This window comes from Sceloporus occidentalis, unplaced genomic scaffold (assembly GCF_023333645.1).
Source record: "Sceloporus occidentalis isolate IW3139 unplaced genomic scaffold, rSceOcc1.0.p SCAF_161, whole genome shotgun sequence".
Lineage (NCBI taxonomy): Eukaryota > Metazoa > Chordata > Lepidosauria > Squamata > Phrynosomatidae > Sceloporus > Sceloporus occidentalis.
The window spans coordinates 1,877,501-1,900,452 of record NW_028317141.1 but is presented as its reverse complement, the minus strand read 5'-3'; the positions used below and the strand labels follow the sequence as shown (position 1 = coordinate 1,900,452).

General features: G+C 47.4%; 4 protein-coding genes across 4 annotated transcripts in view; 2 read left to right on the top strand and 2 right to left on the bottom strand.

Moving 5' to 3' along the window:
- Positions 1–10,921: 10,921 nt before the first annotated feature.
- On the bottom strand, positions 10,922–11,332 carry LOC149279776 (histone H3-like). The gene has a single exon (XM_089500943.1). It carries the CDS (start codon positions 11,330–11,332, stop codon positions 10,922–10,924), a length of 411 nt encoding a protein of 136 aa, XP_089357069.1.
- Positions 11,333–18,064: 6,732 nt separating this feature from the next.
- LOC149279775 (histone H2B 1.1-like) lies at positions 18,065–18,445 on the top strand. The gene has a single exon (XM_089500942.1). It carries the CDS (start codon positions 18,065–18,067, stop codon positions 18,443–18,445), a length of 381 nt encoding a protein of 126 aa, XP_089357068.1.
- A 2,516-nt stretch (positions 18,446–20,961) lies between these two features.
- Positions 20,962–21,372, top strand: LOC149279774 (histone H3). Its single transcript, XM_089500982.1, has one exon. It carries the CDS (start codon positions 20,962–20,964, stop codon positions 21,370–21,372), a length of 411 nt encoding a protein of 136 aa, XP_089357108.1.
- A 482-nt stretch (positions 21,373–21,854) lies between these two features.
- LOC149279772 (histone H1.5-like) overlaps positions 21,855–22,952 on the bottom strand; it is a 5,287-nt gene continuing 4,189 nt past the window's right edge. The window contains exon 3 of the mRNA XM_089500941.1: positions 21,855–22,364. Within this exon, the coding sequence (XP_089357067.1) occupies positions 21,855–22,364 (510 nt within the window). The remainder of the gene's footprint in view (positions 22,365–22,952) is intronic.

Below are 22,952 nucleotides of genomic sequence, written 5' to 3'. Positions count from 1 at the left end.
ATGGATGTGTAAGTGCTGGAACCTAGGCATGATGGGACTTTGATTGCTGTTAGCAATCAAACTCCTATCATGCCAAGTCAGCCAGTACATGCTGAAACCTAGCTAGCTGCCCCCCTTGTCTATGGATGCTGCCAGCAGTATGGGGTCTGCACATCACTTACAGCCATCCTGTACCAGCATGTACTGGCTGACTTGGCATGATAGGAGTGTGATTGCTAACAGCAAGCACAGTCCCATCATGCCTAGGTACCAGCATTTACTGGTTGCCTGGGTATGATAGGAGTGTGATTGCTGTGTGGGCAGTGTGGACGGCAGGGCTGGCTTTGGGGTGTGCAACCTGTGATCTATGCCTGTAATTAAGGGGGTTTTAAATATACCTTTAATGCTATGTTTTTATGTGAATTCCAATTGATCTTTACCTGCAAAGCTGGGTTTTTGCGTTATTCTGTAGATCCATATCTATATATTTCCATACATTATTTATGTATACCTGCAAATACAGTGTTTGTATGTCTTATTCAGTTGATTAATACCTGCAATGCTGTTTCCATGTATTTATTTGATCTATACCTGCAATGCTACGTTTCATATACTACTGTATACCTGCAAATACAGGATTTGTATGTCTGATTCTGTTTATTTGATATATACCTTCAGTGCTGAGATCACAAGTGAATTTCAGTTGATCAATCCATGCAAAGCTGGGTATGTGTGTTAATGTGTTGATCTATACCTGCTATCGGCAACTGGGGCTAATATTAATATATATGGGCAGCAGGGGCAAAAACACTAAGGGGGGTATAAACGACAATGCAGTGTGAAAAATCCATCCTGATGCAGACGTCTGTGACGTAGATTGTGTCCTGCTGTTTGTGTGTTTTTGGTTATCAGTGTAGCAGAGCCTGTCCTCGGGTGTGTGTGTATAGGTGTTGGTGTGGCAGAGCCTGTCCTGGTGTGTGTGTTCAGTTGTCAGTGTGGCAGAGCCTGTCCTAGGGTGTGTGTTTGGATGTGGGTGTGGAAGAGCCTGTCCTGATGTGTGTGTTCAGTTGTCAGTGTGGCAGAGCCTGTCCTGGTGTGTGTGTCTGGGTGTTGGTGTGACAGAGCCTGTGTTGGTGTGTGTGTCTGAGTGTTGGTGTGACAGAGCCTGTGTTGGTGTGTGTGTTTGGTCATCTGTTTCCTGGCACTTAACTTACAGTAGGAATTATTTAATTTATATTTATCCAGAGATAAAATGCCCTCCTGAAGTTGTAGTGACTTCAGGGGACAAAACGTTCAAGGCCCTGAAATCATTTAGTGGAAAAGTTATTTATTGTGTTATAATATTTATTTCAAGGATTAGTCGCACTCAGTTGTGGCTTCAGGCTTCCCATGTTGAATGATCAAGTATTATTTTAGCCCAATAACAAAAGTATAATTCCATAGCACATACATTTTTGAAATTATGAATGCCCCCCCAGTTTGACTGTGATATCTTGTGTGCCCCCCCTATATATTGTTTCTAGAGTCGCCACTGCAACAGTCCCACTTATTAGATAACAGAATTAATCTGCTTCTAAATATCTCACCCAGTTACATAAGTAACCTCAACTACACCCACTAAAATAAAGTCACCCCTCTGTTGAAACGGGGAGGAATTACTCACATTGTCATCATAATACAGTCCTTGCTTAGTCATGTTGAACTTTCTGATCCCTGCGCTGTGTAGCCAGTACCCGTAATTACTACAAACGTCACAGTCCACCTAGCAGAGAACAGAGTAAATGCGGAGGTGGCTTATTACCAGAAGAGGCCACCAATGGGATTCCCAAAGCCGAGGCCAGACCTAATGATGGAGTCCACTTCAAGATACTCCTGCTAGGAGGCTGTTCCACTTATCTACCACCCCTTCAGGAAAAAAAAATAAAAAATACTGGTATTTTAGAGATTAAAAATAAAAAAAGAAATCATTGAAAAGGATGCATTATGGAGTTTTTGTAGTTGTGTTAGGAAAAAAAATAGATCAATTGCTAAATAGTAGTCGCTACTCCTTCCCCTCCGATAGAAGGAGAATTAACGAAGAAAACAAATCAGAACAAAACGAGAACACAAATAACCTCTCCTCTCCTCTCTGGTGGCTTTAAGGTTTTGAAGTAAATGGGGAGATTCTCAGGATTGTTACTTCAGGTTATTTACATGAGTATCAGGGTCTTGGGGTGAATATGATGATTCTGAAGGTTTTTCCCCACCTGCCAGGGTATCGGGTTTAATGGGCAGTTTCTCAGGATTTTAACCCCATCCTCTGAATCTAAGAGTGAAAGGGCAGATTCTAAGGGTGTTCTAAATGGGCAGAGTGTCTGGGTTTTATACCCCAGTGTCAGTCTCGGGGTGAATGGGCAGATTCTAGAGGTTTTTGACAACAGTCTAAGCGTACTGGAGTGAAATGGGCAGATTCTCAGGGTTTTTATCCCAGTCTCAGGGTGAATGTGCAGATTCTAAGGGTTTTTAGCCCAAGTCTCAGACTCTGGTGGGAAATGGGCAGGTTTCTGTTCTTAATCCGTCTCAGATTCTCAGGGTGAATGGGCAGATTCTCAGGGATGTTCCCCAGTCTCAGAGTTTCGGGGTGAATGGGCAGATTCTCACGGATGTTCCCCAGTCTCAGAGTTTCGGGGTGAATGGGCAGATTCTCACGGATGTTCCCCAGTCTCAGAGTTTCGGGGTGAATGGGCAGATTCTCACGGATGTTCCCCAGTCTCAGAATCTCCGGGTGACTGGGCAGCTTCTCAGGGTTAGAACATACCCATTAAGATAAGATTAATAACTGTTTTTTTAATGCAGTCTTAGAGTCTTGGGCTCCTAATTCCTCGATTTGGCTTAGAAATAAGCCTGAGGGCATGTTCAAACGCGGGAGATGTAGATTGGCGTAGGGTAGGTGTTACATACATGACCGATTGAGCTTTGTGGGAAAAAATACATTGGGAAAACTTTTAGAGAACTCGGGATAAGAGGGCTCGATTCGGTTAGAGATACGAGGGACACCCCAGTCTCCCGTCATGAAAAGCATCGTAGCTATTGAAAAGATCAAACAATCACCATGAAAAAGCAATATTAATGTGAAATTACTAAGGAGTGAGTGTTTTTGGTAGTTACAGACCCTCCCCCCCAAAGGGCTGAATGAGGGGTTTTCGTTTGCTCCATTCATTGAATAATATAAATATACACATCCAATTTTGTGGTAATATGTGATAAACACAATTTTTATTTATTTTTTCCCCCGTATTTATAATTATTGCTCCTGGTTTCCTTTTGGGGGGTCTCCGTGGCTGCGGTACATCTATATGTGCCAAATGGGATATATACATTTTACCTGTAACTATACACAAAGATCTAGTGCAAGTATATCATTATTATGAAATTGGTACATAATGACTCTGTGAGGAAGTGGAATACATGAGTTGGGGCAGGACATAAACCATCATGATTTCCTGACTGATCTGTCATTTAAAATATCATCAGGTACGGGCTATTAATGCTCTGTTTGGGGCATTATCAGCCACGCGATGATAAGCGTTGGTACTTCTTTTGATATGTGATGCAGAAGTGGGGAGCCCCGCTCCTGGATGGAATGATGCAATATGCTGCATTTATTTTTCTTTTTTCTCTTTGATGCAGGCAGTCCTAGGATGTTTGTAAGCGAGACAGACTGGCAGATTAGGGCACCGTCTACATCATCTGATACGGAGAATGTCACTATGGGAGAGTAACTTTATTAGATGTAGGCGGTCTGGGATGTAGGGAGGAGCGATAGGGTGAATAGTTATACATAGTGTCTGTCGTTAGGAGTCTCTATGTTGAGCGGTCACTGACACTGTTTAGATACTTTGTATTGATCTCATACGTTACACTTACTAATAAGAGTTACGTTTTGATGGTAGGATTTATTTGACTGGATAGTTTCTCAGGATTTTTCCTCCAGGCCAGGGTCCCCATTTCCCCTCCTACTTCCCGCCCACTTATGCCTATGCACAGATAGCCCCTCCCCCATGATGCCATCACTACCAGAAGGAGGAGAGTGCCTGGTACTCTACAGCAGGAAGTTCCCAGGTATGGATATAAATCAGTAAATATACCTATGTAATGATGTTTATAGCGCCATCACATTCTGCAGCGCTGTACAATGTGCATGTATATGTATTAGAACCCTGTATTATGTGTAAACCATGGGAGCCACCATATTAACTTTGTGTTCTTATAATTTGCATCATTGTACTGTTACGCTTCTCTTTGTAGAAGGTTTCACTTCAAATTTGTGACCCCCCCCCCCATTTTCTGTATAATAAATGGTATGATCCATACTAGATGTTAAATTTTATTGCCAAATTGATTAATGGTTGGGAATTTGTGATTCGAGATCAATGGAAGAAATCACAGTACAGATGGAAACTTGTGATGTTCTTTGATTGGCAACTGGTGACCAAGGGAGCATCCTCCTGAAGACGGTTAAGAACATTGAAGAGATCTCAGAGGTTGCTCCATTGCCGTGGCCAGGCAAGAATCTAAGGGCTGGGTGATGGTTCCCTAGAGAGCAGCCTGCTTGGTGGTGAGGGCCACGTACAACATGAAGGGTCATCAGTTATTGGGATTTGTGTGGACCTGAAGCCTTGTGTTTCGGAGAGCAGTTGCTCGATCTTCACACGAAGTTGAGTGCTAACTGGATTGCTCAGCTGTTCATCTCTTAGAAGAGAGGCTTTCATTGCTCCAACAGCATCTTCAAACTTCTCAAGGTATTTGGCCACATTCTCCCTGTCCTGTTTCTCAGCAGATAGCTGTTGGTGTAACTCAATGTTGTCCTCAATGAGGTCCTCATTGGCGTATTCAGCTTTGAACAGTTCAATCGTGAGGTCTTCAGCAGCATCAAGATGTTCAGATGCGGACATCTCCATGGCATAAAGTCTCTTTTCCAGGTCTTCAGTCTGTAAGTCTTTGGAATTCTTTAGTTCTTGAAGAAAAGTGACTTTTTTGCTCATGTCTTCTAGGCGCTCTATCAATTCTTCATTCTGCCTACGAAGGCTGTTGATAACTGCCTGGAGCTCTTTTTTCTCCTGAGACAGGCCATAGTCCTTTTCCTCAGCCAGGTTGAAATAATTCCATGATATGCGATCAGGTGACACCTGATAGCTTTTCGCGGTGGTCGCACGATGCTCTCTCAGGTGTCTCGGTGACTGGTTTTCATACCTCCGGCTGTAGTCACGTTCTGGATTTAGATGTTCTTCCAGATTTGAGACTCTATCCACAAGACAAGACATAGACCGTCTGTGTTCCATCTTCATCTGGAACATGGAGTTGTTGATGTTCACCAGAGAATGCACAAGGTGCAGATGGTGTCCGGATCCATGTTGATGTCTCTCAGAGTCTTCTCTCTTTTTGCGTATTAATAATATGATACAGAGGAGTATAAAAGCTCCAATGTACCCCAAACACAATAGTTGGCTCAGATATACATCGCGCTGGGCTTTGCACATCTTCGCTGTCGCCTGCTCTGTTGAGCAATGACCAGTTTACCAGTCTCACACTCTATTGATACCCTGTGCTACTTATGACATCACAATGAGGCTGCTGACGGAACACCAGGAATGATTGGTTTATGGCATAGTGGGCGTGGCTTTAAGCAGCCACACCCAGTTTTTGAGAAGGTTGTTTTATGAGTGTTTTTTTTTTGAAAGCCCCGCCCACTTCCTAGCCACACCCAAAGAGTACACTGAAAAAAACGAATCTGCCATTTCACCCCGAGACTCTGAGCCCGGGTTAAAAACATAAAGAATCTGTGTATTCACCCGCGATTCTGAAACTGGGGTAAAACTCTTTAGAATCTGCCTATTTCACCCCAAGACATTTAAACTGATAATTTGCTAATTTACCTAAGATACTGGGGTAAAAACCCAAAGAATCTGTCCATTCACCCAAGATTGTGAGACCTGGTTACAATCTCTCAGACTAGGGGCAATAACCTTGAATATGCCCATTTACCCCAAGACTTAGAACTAGGATCTCGAGAAGACCAAAAAGAGGGAGCCTCTTCAGCAGCCTGCACCAATACAGAAACAGGGGAGGGACTATCTAGCCATCTACTCCCAGGTGTAATGTGTAAAAGCTGGGTATCATGGTTCTGATGCGTGATGGCTGGGTGTGGCAGGAGCGAGGTGTGATGTGTAGTGGCTAGATGTAATCGGCATTAGATGTGATGGCTGGGGGTCATAGGAGTGGTCAGTGATTGAAATGAGGTGATGAAACAACACCCCAATATGTGTTCTGCAACATCTCCCAACTACAGTGATTCTGCCCTTTAAGGGGTTTTCCTGGCTGTTTGAGGGCAAAAGGGCTTTTACACGTATAGCAAATAAAACCATAGAGTTTTGAAAACTAGACATCCCAGGGTATTTCAAATGCTGATATTTTAACTCTTCCCATGCACACATTTTATCACCAGCATTCATCAAAGTTTGCAGTATTTTTTTCTGTTTTTTCCGCACACATTTTACTTCAGGTATGATTTTACGGTTCCTGGTACCTTAACATATGTTCAATATCATCTATTGAGTACAGTGATAACCCCATGCACGGGTTTGTTGGGGGGTTAAAAGGCCACATTTGAGAGGTGTGCATTTTTCAAATTGGAAATGTGACGTGTGGTCACTGCCCCCCGTGTTATTTGGGACATTGTTGAACCCGGCCAATTCAATTTACCCATCAAATCATACATTTAAAAAAAAAACACTAGAAAACCCATGGACATTTAACACGCTAGCATTTTAACTCTTTCCACGCAATAACTGTCTGACACCGGCCAGACCATTCTTTTCCCTGGAAATGTTGGCCAGTAATATATAGTGGAGGTGGGGACCCCATTGTATTGTTAATCACTTTAATGGCCCTATTGCCCCTGGGAGTCCAAATTACCCAGATTAAGGGGGCGGTTCTGTAGCCGTTGTAATCCAATACCTGACTGTTTATGTTAATGTTCACTTTGCTGGCTATATCTAGCCATGTGTGTAAAAAATAAAGTGTTCTTCATTTTTATATACCCTACACTGCTAGTGACTGGGGAATCTGGGAAGGGAGTGTTGTCCAAGGCTAAGGGAGCACAAGTCAGCGGAGGTAGTCGGTCGTACTAGCCAGCTCTGTGACATTACTGACATGGAACGACAACATATTTTCACAGGAATGCAGGGGTAACTGGGGCCTGATCACAGAATTAAAGAAGAGTCTGGGCATCTGTCTGCCTTTACTAACTATGGCATAACTTTTACAGTAAATCAAAGAAATAACATTGGGAAGCGACAATGAATATATATATATGACATTATCAAATAGAATGCACAATGTAACAAATATGCCACAATTATATAATACTGTAACAGAATACATTAACATACTCTGCAGCACCGTATATAGTATGTCAGTGTAATTTATTATCCATTATTTAGTTGTCGAACACTACTACTCTGAGCCATCACATATAAATGGAACTAACTTTATTTATATATATAATACATTGCTGGTATAAATACACATTATGAGGCCAGGAAGCGGTGGGAAGGGGCCCCCAAGTGGCAGTCCGGAAGCTGTGGGAGGGGACCCCCCCGAGCTTTCTGGAGGGGGGGGCGAGTGGCCGTCAGGAAGCTGTGGGAGAGTGGCCCCCGCGTGGCAGTCAATCATCCGAGTCGCAGTCAGGGAGCTGTGTGAGCTTTCTCAATCCGCACGGAGAAGCGTCCCCTCCTGTTACGTGACAATTAAAGGAACGTTCGCAACGTATTTTGCTCGTTCTGAATGTCTTAATTATGCTTGAGAGAAAAAAAGGTTTTACAACTGCAAAAATAACGTATTTTTCTTTATATATTTAATACAAAACAAACACGTACGTATTAACCTAACATTCGGCACCCTCTCCTCGCCGGCATTCATTTATCACAACACCAAGTCAATGAACGCCTGGACAGCTGCCAAACCGCAACCAATCAATACACCGGGACTGCTGCCAAACCGCAACAAGGACACCGGGACTGCTGCCAAAACCATCAAAGTACTCAACAAGAACAACAAGAAACTAAATACCTAAGGAGCGGGACTCGGCTCCCTATTCAAGGCAGGAATCCATTTAAAATGTTATTTAAAAAATATATTAAAAATGTAATTTCACGTCCATCCGCTCTCTCCGTCCTCCAACTTTTTCTTGCCTTGAGCAGATCTGGGATCTCCAGAAGACACAAGAAAGGAAGGGGTTGATCCAAACAGACACTCGGGGGAGGGGCTAGGAGAATGAGAGAGGCAGTAGACGGCTAGATAGTCCCTCCCCTGTCTCCGTATTGGTGCCGGCTGCTGAAGAGGAAGCCCCGCCCTCTTAAGTAAGTCTGGTGCCGGCTCCCCCTGTCACAAAAATACAGGCTTCGAAGGGCTGATTACAGGGCAGGGGGAGGGGGGCACGCTAGTCCTTGTCAACTCTGCTGCTCTGGGCCCCCAATATTAACGTATAGTCATAAGTCAGTCTGTGTGTTACTATACAGAGGTCATGGTGTGTGGTTTTATACAGAGGTCAGGAGGTTTTGTACAGAAGTCAGGCTGTGTGTTATTATACAGAGGTCAGTCTATATGATCATAGATGTAAAGCTGTGTTTTACAGAGTTCACACAAGCACACACACACACACACACAATTCACAAGGATCTTTCCTGTTATTGTCCCTTTCTAGTTCTATACACACGCACTCACGTTAAAGAAATAGTATATACATCATTAATACACAGTGGTGCATGCACACAAACACATTCTCACGCATAACCCTTTCCTCACTGACGTATGCTCACGCGCTAATACACACAAACACACTCTCGCACATGAAACGTCCTGATAAGACAAAACCTAATCTTAATAATTACTTTTATTATTTTGAATAATAAATAAATCCTATAAATCCTAAGACCGGCAGGCAGCCAGGCACTAGCAGTAGAAATACAATTTATTTTAAATTATTTAATTGATTATTATTAGTTAAAAATATTCATAATTAATGTATAAATATTAGGCTATTCTTAATATAATAATTAATAATAATTAATGATTGGGTTATATAAATTTAAGATTAAGATTAAGGGTAAATTAATCTTTAATAGGTAATATCAGGGCCGGCCCAAGGCAAAATGCCGCCTGGGGCGAATTTTAAAATGCCGCCCCCCCCCTTATCTACCCTTCCTCTCCCTCCGTCCCTGCTGCCCCCCCACATTATCTACCCTCCCCCCCCCATATTATCTATCCTCCCCCCATTATCTACCCTTCCTCCCCCCCCCTTGTACTTACCTTTCAGCAGTCCTGCGGTGAGTCTCCCTGTTCGGTCTCGGTGCCGGCTTGTAATGCTGAGCGCCGGAAATCTTCCGGCACTCAGCATTACAAGGCGGCACCGAGACCGAACAGGAAGACTCGCTGCAGAGGAGAGAGAGAGAGGGGCGCCGAGCGGGTACTGACAGCTTGGTAAGCGAAAACCACTCAGCGCCCCTTTCTCTCTCTTTTCGCTTTGTTTTTTTTGGGGGGGGTGGGGGCTGCACGGTGTAGGAAATTTAACTGCTTTGAATTAGAAGTGTGATGAGACTTTACGCGCAAACGGTAAGTATATTTTCCTTTCAACCTCCCCCTGAATGCAAATCCAGCGATGCCCCGGCGATCGGCAGCATGGGGAGGTTTCAGAAACGGCGTCCAATCATAGACTCGCAGGCTACTGCTCATGAACCAATGAATGTGCGGCAGCTCGTCTATAAAAGCCAAACTTCTGGCGGTTTAACCCCGTGTTTACGTGCGATTGCAACTCTTTCGTGGCGGGATCCAGGCATTGAGATGGCCGAGACAGCTCCTTCCCCGGCGCCTCCGCCGGCAAAAACCTCTGCCAAGAAGAAACAGCCGAAGAAGCCGGCAGCTGCAAAAAGCCGTCCTGTGAAGTCCGGTCCCAGTGTCTCCGAGCTTATTGTGAAAGCAGTCTCTGCGTCCAAGGAGCGCAGCGGAGTGTCTCTCGCAGCTCTTAAAAAACCACTCGTTGCTGGTGGCTACGACGTAGAAAAGAATAACAGCCGTCTGAAGCTCGCTCTCAAGGGTCTGGTGTCTAAAGAGACCCTGATCCAGCTGAAAGGCAACGGTGCCTCTGGCTCTTTCAAGCTGAACAAGAAGCAGCTGGAGAGCAAAGAGAAGACATCAAAGAAGAAGGAAACTCCCGTAAGCCCCTAAGAAGGTTGTGAAGTCGCCCAAGATAGCCCCTGCAGGAGTGAAGAAGAGCCCGAAAAAGATCAAGAAACCGTCGCCAAGAGTCCTAAGAAGCCTAAGGTTAAGGCGAAGAAAGCTGTCAAAAGCCCAGCTAAAAAGGTCACAAAGCGCAAGGCAGTCAAAAGCCCAGCAAAGCCCAAGGCTAAAAAGGCAGCCCCCAAAAAGTGAGAAGGGGGGTGTGGGTTTTGGAGCGCCTCTGGTGTGTGCTTTCCCACTTAGTTCTTCACACAAAAGTTTCTTTTCAGAACCATCATATCCTCCGAAAAAGATTTTAAAAAAGCGTTTAATCGCCCGGCCGCGGCTATGTGGGCCACCCGCTGAAAGCCTAGCCCCATACTTGTGTGTTAAGCATGGATTGACATATTCGGACAGCGGTCTCGCTCGGAGCCCTGTCCGTAACAGAATAGAGATAAGGGGCGGGCTTAAAGATTGTGCTTTGCCGTTACTCGGCCGCTCAACGGCTCGCTCGGTAATGGGATAATGGTGTGAGATGTTTCAAGCTTGGCCGCGAGCAACAGGGTTCATTTCATGCATGCGAAGGGAAACACAAAACACAAGCTCGTTTGAATGACAATGTGGTGGCTCTTAAAAGAGCCTTTGTGGGAGGGTGATGGGGAAACAGCGTTCCCCACACCACCTTTACTTACGCACGTTCACCTCTGATCCTGCGAGCCAGTTGAATGTCTTTTGGCATGATAGTAACCCGCTTAGCGTGAATAGCGCACAAGTTGGTGTCTTCGAAAAGCCCCAGCAGGTATGCCTCGCTGGCTTCCTGGAGGGCCATGACAGCAGAACTCTGGAAACGTAGATCGGTCTTGAAGTCTTGAGCAATCTCATGGACCGGCCGCTGGAAAGGCAGTTTTCGGATAAGCAACTCCGTAGACTTCTGGTAACGGCGGATTTCCCTAAGAGCTACGGTGCCCGGGCGGTAGCGATGTGGCTTTTTCACGCCCCCGGTAGCCGGAGCGCTTTTCCTCGCAGCTTTGGTCGCCAGCTGCTTCCGGGGAGCCTTTCCTCCGGTGGACTTACGGGCTGTCTGCTTGGTGCGAGCCATGCTGCTGCGTGCCGATCTGATTCACCGACGGATACAACCTAACTGTAACGACTCTGTGGCAGTGATGTCCGGATCATAAACGAATCGTTCATTTGATCCGGTTCTTTTTAGTGATCCGGATGAATCGGTTCAGTAGACTGAACGATTCATTTGTAGCGGTTCAGTCTGTGAATCATGCAGCTGTAACCTGATCCTAGAGCTGTGAGTCATCTGCAGAGCACTCAGACACAGACTCTGGGGTCAGGTTACAGCTCATTAATTCACACAGGAACGATGACTCATAGAGTCAGAGAGTCGTTCAAAGAGTCGAATGATCCGAAGAGTCGAATGATTCGAATCTTACAGGGATCCGGATCCTACAAGGATCCGAATCTTACAGAGATTCAAATCATTCAGAGAATATTACTGATACCATACTTTTATAAATAAATGCATTAAAAAAGTTCACACTGCCCTCAGGATTTAGATTCCCCTGACTTGGCCCCCCTTTACCTATAACTGCACCTACAGTTAACTTTATTAAATTAATTAAATTAACCCTCAGTCATCAGCATAAAATTAACCCTTATACCCCATCAACCATAACTGCCCCTGAAATTAAACGTAAAGATCCCATTAACCATAACGGCCCCTGAAATTAACCCTAAAGACCCCATTAACCATAACGGCCCCTGAAATTAACCCTAAATACTCCATTAACCATAACTGCCCCTAAATTAATTGCATGTACTCCAGATAAATTACCAAATAAATTGGTATGGTTGATGGGGTCTTTAGTGTTAATTTAGGGGCTGTTATGCTTAATGGGGTGTTTAGGGTTAATTTGGGGGCAGTCATGGTTGATGGGGTGTTAAGGGTTAATTTTAGGGGCAGTCATGGTTGATGGGGTGTTTAGGGTTAAGTTAATGGTGAGGGTTAATTTAATTAATTTAATAAAGTTAGCTTAAGGTGCAGGTAAAGGGGAATGTAAATCCTGGGTGCAGTGATTATTAATGTATTATTTATAACAGTATGGTGATATTCTCTGAATGATTAGAATGCCAATGAAGGCAGAGAGTCGTTCAAAGATCCGGATCTTACAATGATCCGGATCTTACAGTGATCCGGATCACTGTAAGATTCGAATCTTTGAACGACTCTCTGCCTTCATTGACATCACTGGAGGCAGGGGGAGGCTTCATAATGAAAGGGGCGGGGCCAATCGTTATTGTGCCTGCACGGAGTTACTGGAAAACAGTAACTCCGTGCAGGCACACTGAGTGATCCGAAGATTCGGATCATGAATCGGATCATTTCAGTGAACGAATCGAAATTATCCGATTCACTTTAATGATCCGAACTTCCCATCACTACTCAGTGGCCAACTCAAGCCCTTTATAGAGTAGCGGTAAATGTGATTGGATACGCTTAATCACGCCCCTCTTTTTCATAGGCTAGGACGAGGGTTTGAAAAAGCCAGCCTTTGATCAAGAGACTTCGGTGTGGAGAGTTTTTTTATTTTATTTTATTAAATGCTCGAATCGGTCATTTATTCGTTAGCTGCGGTTCTTTTTTTGTTAATTTATTTGATCTCCTTTCTTTTGGTCAGCCTCCTACCTACTGAACCTGTGTACTGGCTGACCGTTAACAGCGATACGACGAAAGCTAAAAGCCCGCCTTTATCTTGGTCTCCGTTTGGCGTTTATTTACAGCGATATGCTGCCACCTAGTGGTAAATGAGGGATCGTCGAAAGCGATCTCCCGCGGGCGGGCTTTTGATATTCCTAAATAGCCAATCGGTGTCTGAGGCACGCTTGGAAGCTTCTCCAGCCAACCAACGAGAAGCATATATGAAAAAAAGCAACGCCCCCTTGAGGCAGAATGGTGCAGTTCCCCATCAGGTCCGTCCAGTACGCATAAAAGAAAGCGGGCCGGCCGTAGGTGAGTATTGTGCTGTGGAACTCGTGGAGTAAGCGTGATCATGTCTGGCCGTGGCAAAGGAGGTAAGGGACTCGGGAAAGGTGGCGCAAAGAGGCACAGGAAGGTGCTTCGGGATAACATCCAGGGTATCACCAAGCCTGCTATCCGCGTTTGGCTCGCAGAGGAGGCGTAAAGCGTATCTCTGGGCTGATCTATGAGGAGACTCGCGGTGTGCTCAAAATGTTTTTGGAGAATGTGATTCGTGACGCAGTCACTTATACTGAGCATGCCAAGAGGAAAACCGTTACCGCTATGGACGTGGTGTATGCCTTGAAACGCCAAGGTCGTACTCTGTACGGTTTCGGAGGTTAAGCTTGTTAACTCGTCACCCTTAAACACCCAACGGCTCTTTTCAGAGCCACCCACACACCCTCTTAGGCTATGATCATGTTGTCCCCGTGTCGGCCCCCGTTTTTCTATGCACACCTTGAAATAACCAGCTTAACAGTGGCTGGGTCTGGCTATAGATTGAGCTACTGGCAGGATCGGAGTGCTGGGAGTTGGGCCCGTTTGCAGAACATGTGCTGGGATTGGCAGCTGGTGTCCTCCAAAGGCTGGCTTGAATGGGGGCCGGCCCAGGGTTAGTAGGTCCTGTCTGTGGTGTGGTTATCTTAATTCTGTATGTCCCAGTATGTGTGTGATTTTGATTATGCCTTTGTCGTCCCCTCATGTCTTATCCTGTCCGTGTGCCACATGTCCTACCCACGACACTACCGAGTCATGTCTTAGTCAATAGCCCCACGATGTAGCTCAGCTTCGGCTAGCCGCAGTGGTAAAGCAGCCCCTTCTGTCTGCAATGCTGGTTCTGTATGGCGGTGAAGGGGTTAATCTTGAAGTAGGGCAGAAGGTCCTAGCGCTGAAACCATCCCGTCAGGATAAGCTGCAGGTGGTGTGGCAGGGATCGTATCGGGTGGTGAAGCAACTGTGCAACACCACCTACATGGTAGCTAAATGTGCAGACGGAAGGATCCAGCGAACCTTCCGTGTGAACATGTTGAAAGCCTACCAGGAGCGTCCCGAGGAAGTAGCAGTTATTTGCACCCCGGCGATAGATGACCCTGAAGAATTACCGTTGCCCCAGGTAACGTTAGGGACGAGGGAACTTGGCACGATACAGTTAGCGGTGCAGTTAGGGGAATTCCAGAAGGCCCAAGTTCACCAGCTGTTAGACCAGAGAGGCGGCTTACTCTCTGCCCTACCCGGATGCACCACCGCGTGGAGACTCCAGGGCAGACCCCGTTACGCCAAGCGGCGTACCGAGTTCCTGAGTCTGTCCGAGAAGGGATGTTAATGAAGATTAGGGAGATGCTCGATCTGAGAGTGATTGAGCCGTCCGAGAGCCCCTTGGCTTTTCCGGTAGTCCTAGTGCCTAAGAGAGATGGGACGACCCCAGGGCCGGCCCAAGGCAAAATGCCACCCCCCCCCCCCTGTTTTACCCTTCCTCTCCCTCCGTCCCTGCCGCCCCCCCCCCCATTATCTACCCCCCCCATATTATCTACCCCCCCCCCCCCCTTGTACTTACCTTTCAGCAGTCCTGCGGCGAATCTCCCTGTTCAGTCTCGGTGCCGGCTTGTAATGCTGAGCGCCGGAAATCTTCCGGCACTCAGCATTACAAGGCAGCACCGAGACCGAACAGGAAGACTCGCTGCAGAGGAGAGAGAGAGGGGCGCCGAGCAGGTACTGACAGCTTGGTAAGCGAAAACCACTCAGCGCCCCTTTCTCTCTCTTTCGCTTTAGAAAGAAAGAAAGAAAGAAAGAAAAAAAAAAAAAAAAAAAAAAAAAAAAAAAAAAAGGCTTGGGGCGGCGAAGTGCCGCCCTTCAAAAGTGCCGCCTGGAGCGGCTTCCCCACTCGGCTCCATTGTCGGGCCCTGGACGACCCGGTTCTGTGTAGACTACCGCAGGCTCAATGACCGGACTGTGACTGACACGTACCCCATGCCCCGAGTAGATGATTTGTTACACCGCATGTCTCGTGGTAAGAGAGATCGGCCTTCATCACCCCATTGGGACTATACCAATTTAGGGTAATGCAGTTTGGGTTGAAGAACGCTCCGGCGACGTTCCAAAGGATGATAGATCGACTCCTCGATGGCCTCCAGGACTATGCTTGCGCGTTGCAATCGGAGTTAGCCACCTAACCAAAGAAACAGCCCTAAGCCGACCCGTTGGGGTCTAGCCGGGTCTGTCACTGGAAACAAAGGGGGGAGTAATGTGATGGTTCCTAGAGTCACCCTACCCCTCAGTTAATGTTATCCAGTGACATGAAACTCTTTAATGTGGTATTAATAAAAATGTATATTATTGCCTTATTTTGTAAAAGTTTGCACACGGCACACTAAGGTCTGAGAGATAATCTAATAAAGATAATGTGTGCTCTTTATCTCCAAGACTTAGTGGTGCCAGTTGCCTACAGATTGCGGGGAATTATTGTCCTGAAGGGAGAAGTCGCTCTTGGTGGAGAGGGAGAACCTGAGGTCCCTGGTCGGTCCGTCACACCGACACTAGCGGAGCAGGGCTCACGAGCTGGTCCGGTGACCCTAGCTTCACGGCACCGCAGCCCGCCGAGGCGTAGCTGAGTACAGTGCCGTAATTGTCCTGAAAATGACAATTAGTAATCCAGCGGGTCCCTGAAGCATTAGGCGAACCTAACGTTCCAGTGAAGTAACAGACTTTATTGGGGAAACACACAGGCTTATATACAGGTTAGGTGATAAAAAGGTCATAAATCAGGCACACATCTTCCCTCCCTGCCCAGACGGTCCGGCGCCACGCTTAGGCAACCGAGCCCCGCAATATCCGTAGGGACCCCGGGCGGCAGCAAATCGAAGTTTCCCCGGGACAGCCGGCATTTGTACGATAGCCGCACCGCCTGATCGCCACCTCTCTAGCGGCTCCAGTGACAAGGGATCCCCAGTCTCTGCGAGGGTGTCTGGGCTACGAGAGCCGAAGTCCATGGGTAGGGCAGGAGATACATGGATGAGGTAGGACGGGAAGGGACAGCTGGTGTGGGTCCGATAGCCGCGCCGGGGCAGTTATGGTTAATGAGGGTATTTAGAGGCAGTAATGGTTAATGGGATGTTTAGGGTTAATTTAATGCTGAGGACTGAGGGTTAATTTAATAAAGTTAACTAAAGGTGCAGTTAGAGGTAAAGCAATCTAAAGGTGGACAATCTAAGGGGAATCTAAATCCTGGGGGCAGTGAAAATTATTAATGTATTTATTTATATAAGTGTGGTGTCAGTGATATTCTCTGAATGGTTTGAATCTCTGAATGATTCTCTGCCTTCAGTGACATCGCTAGAGTAGGCAGGCAGGCGGGTTCATTGACCCTAATGAAAGGGGCGGGGCCAATCGTTAGTTTGACTGCAGGGAGGGACTGGGCAAAAGATTCGGATCATGAATCGGATCATTTCAATGAACGACTCGAAATGATCCGATTCACTTTACTGATCCGAACTTCGTATCACTACTTTGGGGTATATGAAGGGTTAATTCCTTCTTAGCAATTAAGCTTTCAGAGGCAAGGGAGATGTCTATAGTGGAGCTACTCACGGGTCTCAGAGTGATTATCAAATTCATTAATTCGCTCCCCAGACCATTGCCAGCTACACGATCATCACACAGCTGAGTGATTCCCCGGCTTCTGCCACTTTAATCTGCGGTAAACCACAATTTCCTATGCAATGCTGCCACCGTGTGGTCGCACTTGCCCACCCACCTTTCTTGAGAACCATATTTATCAATTTAAGTGCTGGCAGCTTTGCCTCGAATTTTAACCCAGAAACGGCCGGGGGGGGGGGGGGGCGGTAGGGTGTATGATGTAGCTTGTATGAATGGTGTTTAGCCATCGTTAAGCTCACCAACTAAACATCGGGCTGGAAAACTGCAGTGGAAAGCAGTTGCCTTTAAAGAAGTTTGCAGTAAGTTTATAGCAAGACAGATATAGCTTGTTCCAGAGATTATGGGTGGCTCTGAAAAGAGCCTTTGGTGATGTTTGCTAATTGCTCTACAGTTACCGATTACTGCACTCACTTGCTCTTGGCAGGCTTGTGGCTCTCTGTCTTCTTGGGCAAGAGCACCGCCTGGATGTTGGGTAGAACACCTCCCTGAGCAATGGTGACCCCTCCGAGCAGCTTATTGAGCTCCTCGTCGTTACGAACGGCGAGTTGCAGGTGGCGAGGAATGATACGGGTCTTTTTGTTGTCGCGTGCAGCGTTACCAGCCAACTCCAGTATCTCAGCAGTCAGATACTCCAACACCGCTGCCAGATACACGGGTGCCCCGGCGCCTACTCTCTCGGCATAATTACCCTTGCGAAGAAGCCTATGCACACGGCCGACAGGGAACTGCAGACCAGCACGGGAAGAACGCGTCTTTGCCTTAGCCCGAACCTTTCCACCTTGTTTTCCTCTGCCAGACATGCTTTCGCTCAACAAGCGGCTAATCGGTCAGCTAACTGTGAAGTTTCTTACGAAAAGACGCCGCTCACTTACCCAACTATTTGTAGCTTCCCCCCGTGACGCTCTTCGTCGCTGATTGGTTCCTTTCCAAAACAGCCAATCGGGTGGAAATAGTCTGAGACACCAATCGGTGTAGGCACTGCGGTTCATGGGCGGCCCCATCTTCTCACGTGACAACCTCATCGAATCGGACGCGAGACAGCAGAACGGCCTTATTTGCATGCGCTGCCTATAAAGGGAAGGGCCCAGCGCATTAACACTTCAGTGTTCATCACGTTCTTCAGCGTTGCGTGTTGAAAGGACAGCAGACGCGATGCCTGATCCAGCGAAATCTGCGCCTGCTCCGAAGAAAGGCTCCAAGAAAGCTGTTACAAAGACCCAGAAAAAAGATGGGAAGAAGCGCAAGAAGAGCAGAAAGGAAAGCTATGCGATCTACGTCTACAAGGTACTGAAGCAGGTGCATCCCGACACTGGCATTTCCTCCAAGGCCATGGGCATCATGAACTCGTTTGTCAATGACATCTTTGAGCGCATTGCCGGGGAAGCTTCACGCCTTGCCCATTACAACAAGCGTTCCACTATCACTTCTCGGGAGATTCAGACTGCTGTACGCCTCCTCCTTCCTGGAGAGCTGGCCAAGCACGCTGTGTCAGAGGGCACCAAGGCTGTTACCAAGTACACCAGCGCCAAGTAAAGTTCTCCTCGTTCTCTCACTCTTTAAACAAAGGCTCTTTTGAGAGCCACCCACATAGTCTGTCTCAGAGCTATGTAACTGATGTAGCCCCTTTTGTCGGACTGCTAGGTCTGGGAAGAGCATTTGTGAGCATTGAAATGTGCTCCTCACTCCTCCAGGTAAGCTGGGGTATTGTGCCCATCGACCAGACTACTTGGGAAGAGAAGCCCAAGGTGAAGGGGCTCCTGTGATGGCAACGACCTTTTCTCCTGCTGGGACGCCGGAGATTAACCCCTTCACCGCATGACAGAACCAGCGTTGCAGAGAGAAGGGGCTGCTTTACCACTGCGGCTAGCCGAAGCTGAGCTACATCGTGGGGCTATTGACTAAGCCATGACTCGGTAGTGTTGTGGGTAGGACATGTGGCACACGGACAGGATAAGACATGAGACAAAGGCATAATCAAAATCACACACATACTGGGACATACAGAATTAAGATAACCACACACCAGACGGAACCTACTAACCCCGGGCCGGCCCCCATTCAAGCCAGCCTTTGGAGGACACCAGCTGCTGATCCCAGCACATGTTCTGCAAACGGGCCCAACTCCCAGCACTCCGATCCTGCCAATAACTCAATCTATAGCCAGACCCAGCCACTATTAAGCTGGTTATTTCAAGGTGTGCATAGAAAAACGCGGGCCGACACGGGGACAACATGATCATAGCCTAAGATAGTGTGTGGGTGGCTCTGAAAAGAGCCGTTGGGTATTCCAGCTAATTGCTGATTTCTCCTGCTGGGACGCCGGAGATTAACCCCTACACCGCCAGACAGAACCAGCGTTGCAGAGAGAAGGGGCTGCTTTACCACTGTGGCTAGCCGAAGATGAGCTACATCGTGGGTCTGTTGTCCTGAAAAGGACAATGCGTGATCCTGGCAGCGGACACAGCTCTTCAGGAACCTCGGTGGCGCTGTAGTATACGGGCTTTCCCCAATAATACATAACTCGGTAGTGTCGTGGGCAGGACATGTGGCACACGGACAGGATAACACATGAGGGGACGACAAAGACATAATAAAATTCACCCACATACCGGGACATACAGAATACAGATAACTACCACAGACGGCACCTATTAAACCTGGGCCGTCCCGGCCCCCATTCAAGCGGCCCCCCCGCGCAAGCCTTTGGAGGACACCAGCTGCCGATCCCAGCACATGTTCTGCAAACGGGCCCAACTCCCAGCATTCCGATCCTGCCAGTAGCTCAATCTATAGCCAGACCCAGCCACTGTTCAGCTGGTTATTTCAAGGTGTGCATAGAAAAGCACGGGCAGACACGGGGACAACATGATCATAGCCTAAGAGAGGGTGTGGGTGGCTCTGAAAAGAGCCGTTGGGTGTTTCAGGGTCACGAGTCAACAAGCTTAACCTCCGAAACCGTACAGAGTACGGCCTTGGCGTTTCAAGGCATACACCACGTCCATAGCGGTAACGGTTTTCCTCTTGGCATGCTCAGTATAAGTGACTGCGTCACGAATCACGTTCTCCAAAAACACTTTGAGCACACCGCGAGTCTCCTCATAGATCAGCCCAGAGATACGCTTTACGCCTCCTCTGCGAGCCAAACGGCGGATAGCAGGCTTGGTGATACCCTGGATGTTATCCCGAAGCACCTTCCTGTGCCTCTTTGCGCCACCTTTCCCGAGTCCCTTACCTCCTTTGCCACGGCCAGACATGATCACGCCTGCTTCACGAGTTCCACAGCACAACACTCGCTGACGGCCAGCCCGCTTTCTTTTATACGTACTCGACGGACCTGATAGGGAACCGCACCATGATGCCTCAAGGGGGCGTTGCTATTTGAATATATGCTTCACGTTGGTTGGCTGGAGAAGCTCCCAAGCGTGCCTCAGACACCGATTGGCTATTTAGGAATATCAAAGGAAACCGGATATGAACAATTCAAACCAACCTCCTTTGCGCCACTCCCTACACCAAGCCCGCATCTGCTTTCAAAGATGCCTAGCCTTTATTAATCAAACCTCTCTACTGCATCAAGTACCTTAAGCTTCTGCCTCCCTCACCTCCACGTGATCGCTTTCGACGATCCCTCATTTACCACTAGGTGGCAGCATATCGCTGTAAATAAACGCCAAACGGCGGCCAAGATAAAGGCGGGCTTTTAGCTGTCGCCGTATCGCTGTTAACGGTCAGCCAGTACACAGTTTCACTAGGTAGGAGGCTGAACAAAAGAGAGGAGAAGAAATAAATAAAAAAGGACCGCAGATAACGAATAAATGACCGATTCGAGCATTTAATTTAAATAAATTAAAAAAAAGATAACGCTCCACACCGAAGTCTCTTGATCAAAGGCTGGCTTTTTCGAACCATCGTCCTAGCCTATGAAAAAGAGGGGCGTGATTAAGCGTATCCAATCACATTTACCGCTACTCTATAAAGGGGTTGAGTTGGCCACAAAATCGTTACAGTTACGTTGTGTTTGTCGGTGAATCGTATCCGCACGCGGCAGTATGGCTCGCACCAAGCAGACAGCCCGTAAGTCCACCGGAGGAAAGGCTCCCCGGAAGCAGCTGGCGACCAAAGCTGCGAGGAAAAGCGCTCCGGCTACCGGGGGCGTGAAGAAGCCACATCGCTACCGCCCGGGCACCGTAGCTCTAAGAGAAATCCGTCGTTACCAGAAGTCTACGGAGTTGCTTATCCGAAAACTGCCTTTCCAGCGGCTGGTCCGTGAGATTGCTCAAGACTTCAAAACCGATCTACGTTTCCAGAGTTCTGCTGTCATGGCTCTCCAGGAAGCCAGCGAGGCTTACCTGGTGGGGCTTTTCGAAGACACCAATTTGTGCGCTATTCACGCTAAGCGGGTTACTATCATGCCAAAAGACATTCAGCTGGCTCGCAGGATCAGAGGTGAACGTGCCTAAGTAAACGCTGTGTGGGCGAACGCGATCTCCCCACAGCCCCCACAAAGGCTCTTTTAAGAGCCACCACATTGTCACTCAAACGAGCTTGTGGTTTGTGTTTCCCTTCGCATGCACGAAATTAACCCTGTTGTTCGCGCCCAAGCTTGAAACATCTTACAATTATCCCACTACCGGACGAGCCGTTGAGCGGCCGAGTCCCCGGCTGGGAATAACGAGTTACGGCAAAGCACAATCTTTAAACCCGCCCCTTATCTCTATTCTGTTACGGACAGAGCTCCGAGCGAGAGCGCTGGCCGAATATGTCAATCTACGCACAAGTATTGGGCTAGGCTTTCAGCGGGAGGCCCACATAGCCGCGGCCGGGCGATTAAACGCTTTTTTCCTTTTTCGGAGGATATGATGGTTCTGAAAAGAACCTTTTGTGAAGAACTAAGTGGGAAAGCACACACCAGAGGCGCTCCAAAACCCATGCCCCCCCCTTCTCATTTTTTCGGGGCTGCCTTTTTAGCCTTGGGCTTTGCGGGGCTTTTGACTGCCTTGGGCTTTGCGACCTTCTTAGCTGGGCTTTTGCCAGCTTTCTTCGCCTTAACAACCTTAGGCTTCTTGGGACTCTTGGCAGCGGCCGACGGTTTCTTGATCTTTTTCGGGCTTTTCTTCACTCCTGCAGGGGCTTTCTTGGGCGACTTCACAACCTTCTTAGGGGCTACTTTTTTAGGCTTTACGGGAGTTTCCTTCTTCTTTGATGTCTTCTCTCTGCTCTCCGGCTGCTTCTTGTTCAGCTTGAAAGAGCCAGAGGCACCGCTTCCTTTCAGCTGGATCAGGGTCTCTTTAGTCACCAGACCCTTAAGAGCGAGCTTCAGGCGGCTGTTATTCTTTTCTACGTCGTAGCCGCCAGCAGCGAGTGCTTTTTTAAGAGCTGCGAGAGACACTCCGCTGCGCTCCTTGGACGCAGAGACTGCTTTAACAATCAGCTCGGAGACACTGGGACCGGACTTCACAGGACGGCTTTTTGCAGCTGCCGGCTTCTTGGCTGTTTCTTCTTGGCAGAGGTTTCTGCCGGGGAAGGAGCTGTCTCGGCCATCTCAATGCTTGGATCGCACCACGAAAGACTTGCAATCACCCGTTAATACGGGGTTAAACCGCCAGAAGTGTGGCTTTTATAGGCAAGCTGCCGCACATTCATTGGTTCATGAGCGGTAGCCTGCGAGTCTATGATTGGACGCCGTTTCTGAAACCTCCCCATGCTGCAGGGGCATCGCTGGATTTGCATTCAGGGGAAGGGGGGAGGGGTGGAAAGGAAAATATACCGTTTGCGCGTAAACGTCTCATCACACTTCTAATTCAAAGCAGTTGAATTTCCTACACCGTGCAGCCCCCACCCCCCCCCCCCGAAAAAAATCAAAAACTGCCAGGGAACAGCACCCAAGAGGTGTGAAATAATAAATAAATAAAATAATGAATACAGATAATTAATAAAATAAATTATTTAATATCACCTATTAAAGATTAATTTACCCTTAAACTTAATCTATACATTTATATAACCCAATCATTAATTATTATTAATTATTTTATTAAGA

Coding starts and splice junctions, on each gene's coding strand:
- LOC149279776 (XM_089500943.1), bottom strand. CDS start 11,332: ATGGCTCGCACCAAGCAGACAGCCCGTAAGTCCACCGGAGGAAAGGCT.
- LOC149279774 (XM_089500982.1), top strand. CDS start 20,962: ATGGCTCGCACCAAGCAGACAGCCCGTAAGTCCACCGGAGGAAAGGCT.
- LOC149279775 (XM_089500942.1), top strand. CDS start 18,065: ATGCCTGATCCAGCGAAATCTGCGCCTGCTCCGAAGAAAGGCTCCAAG.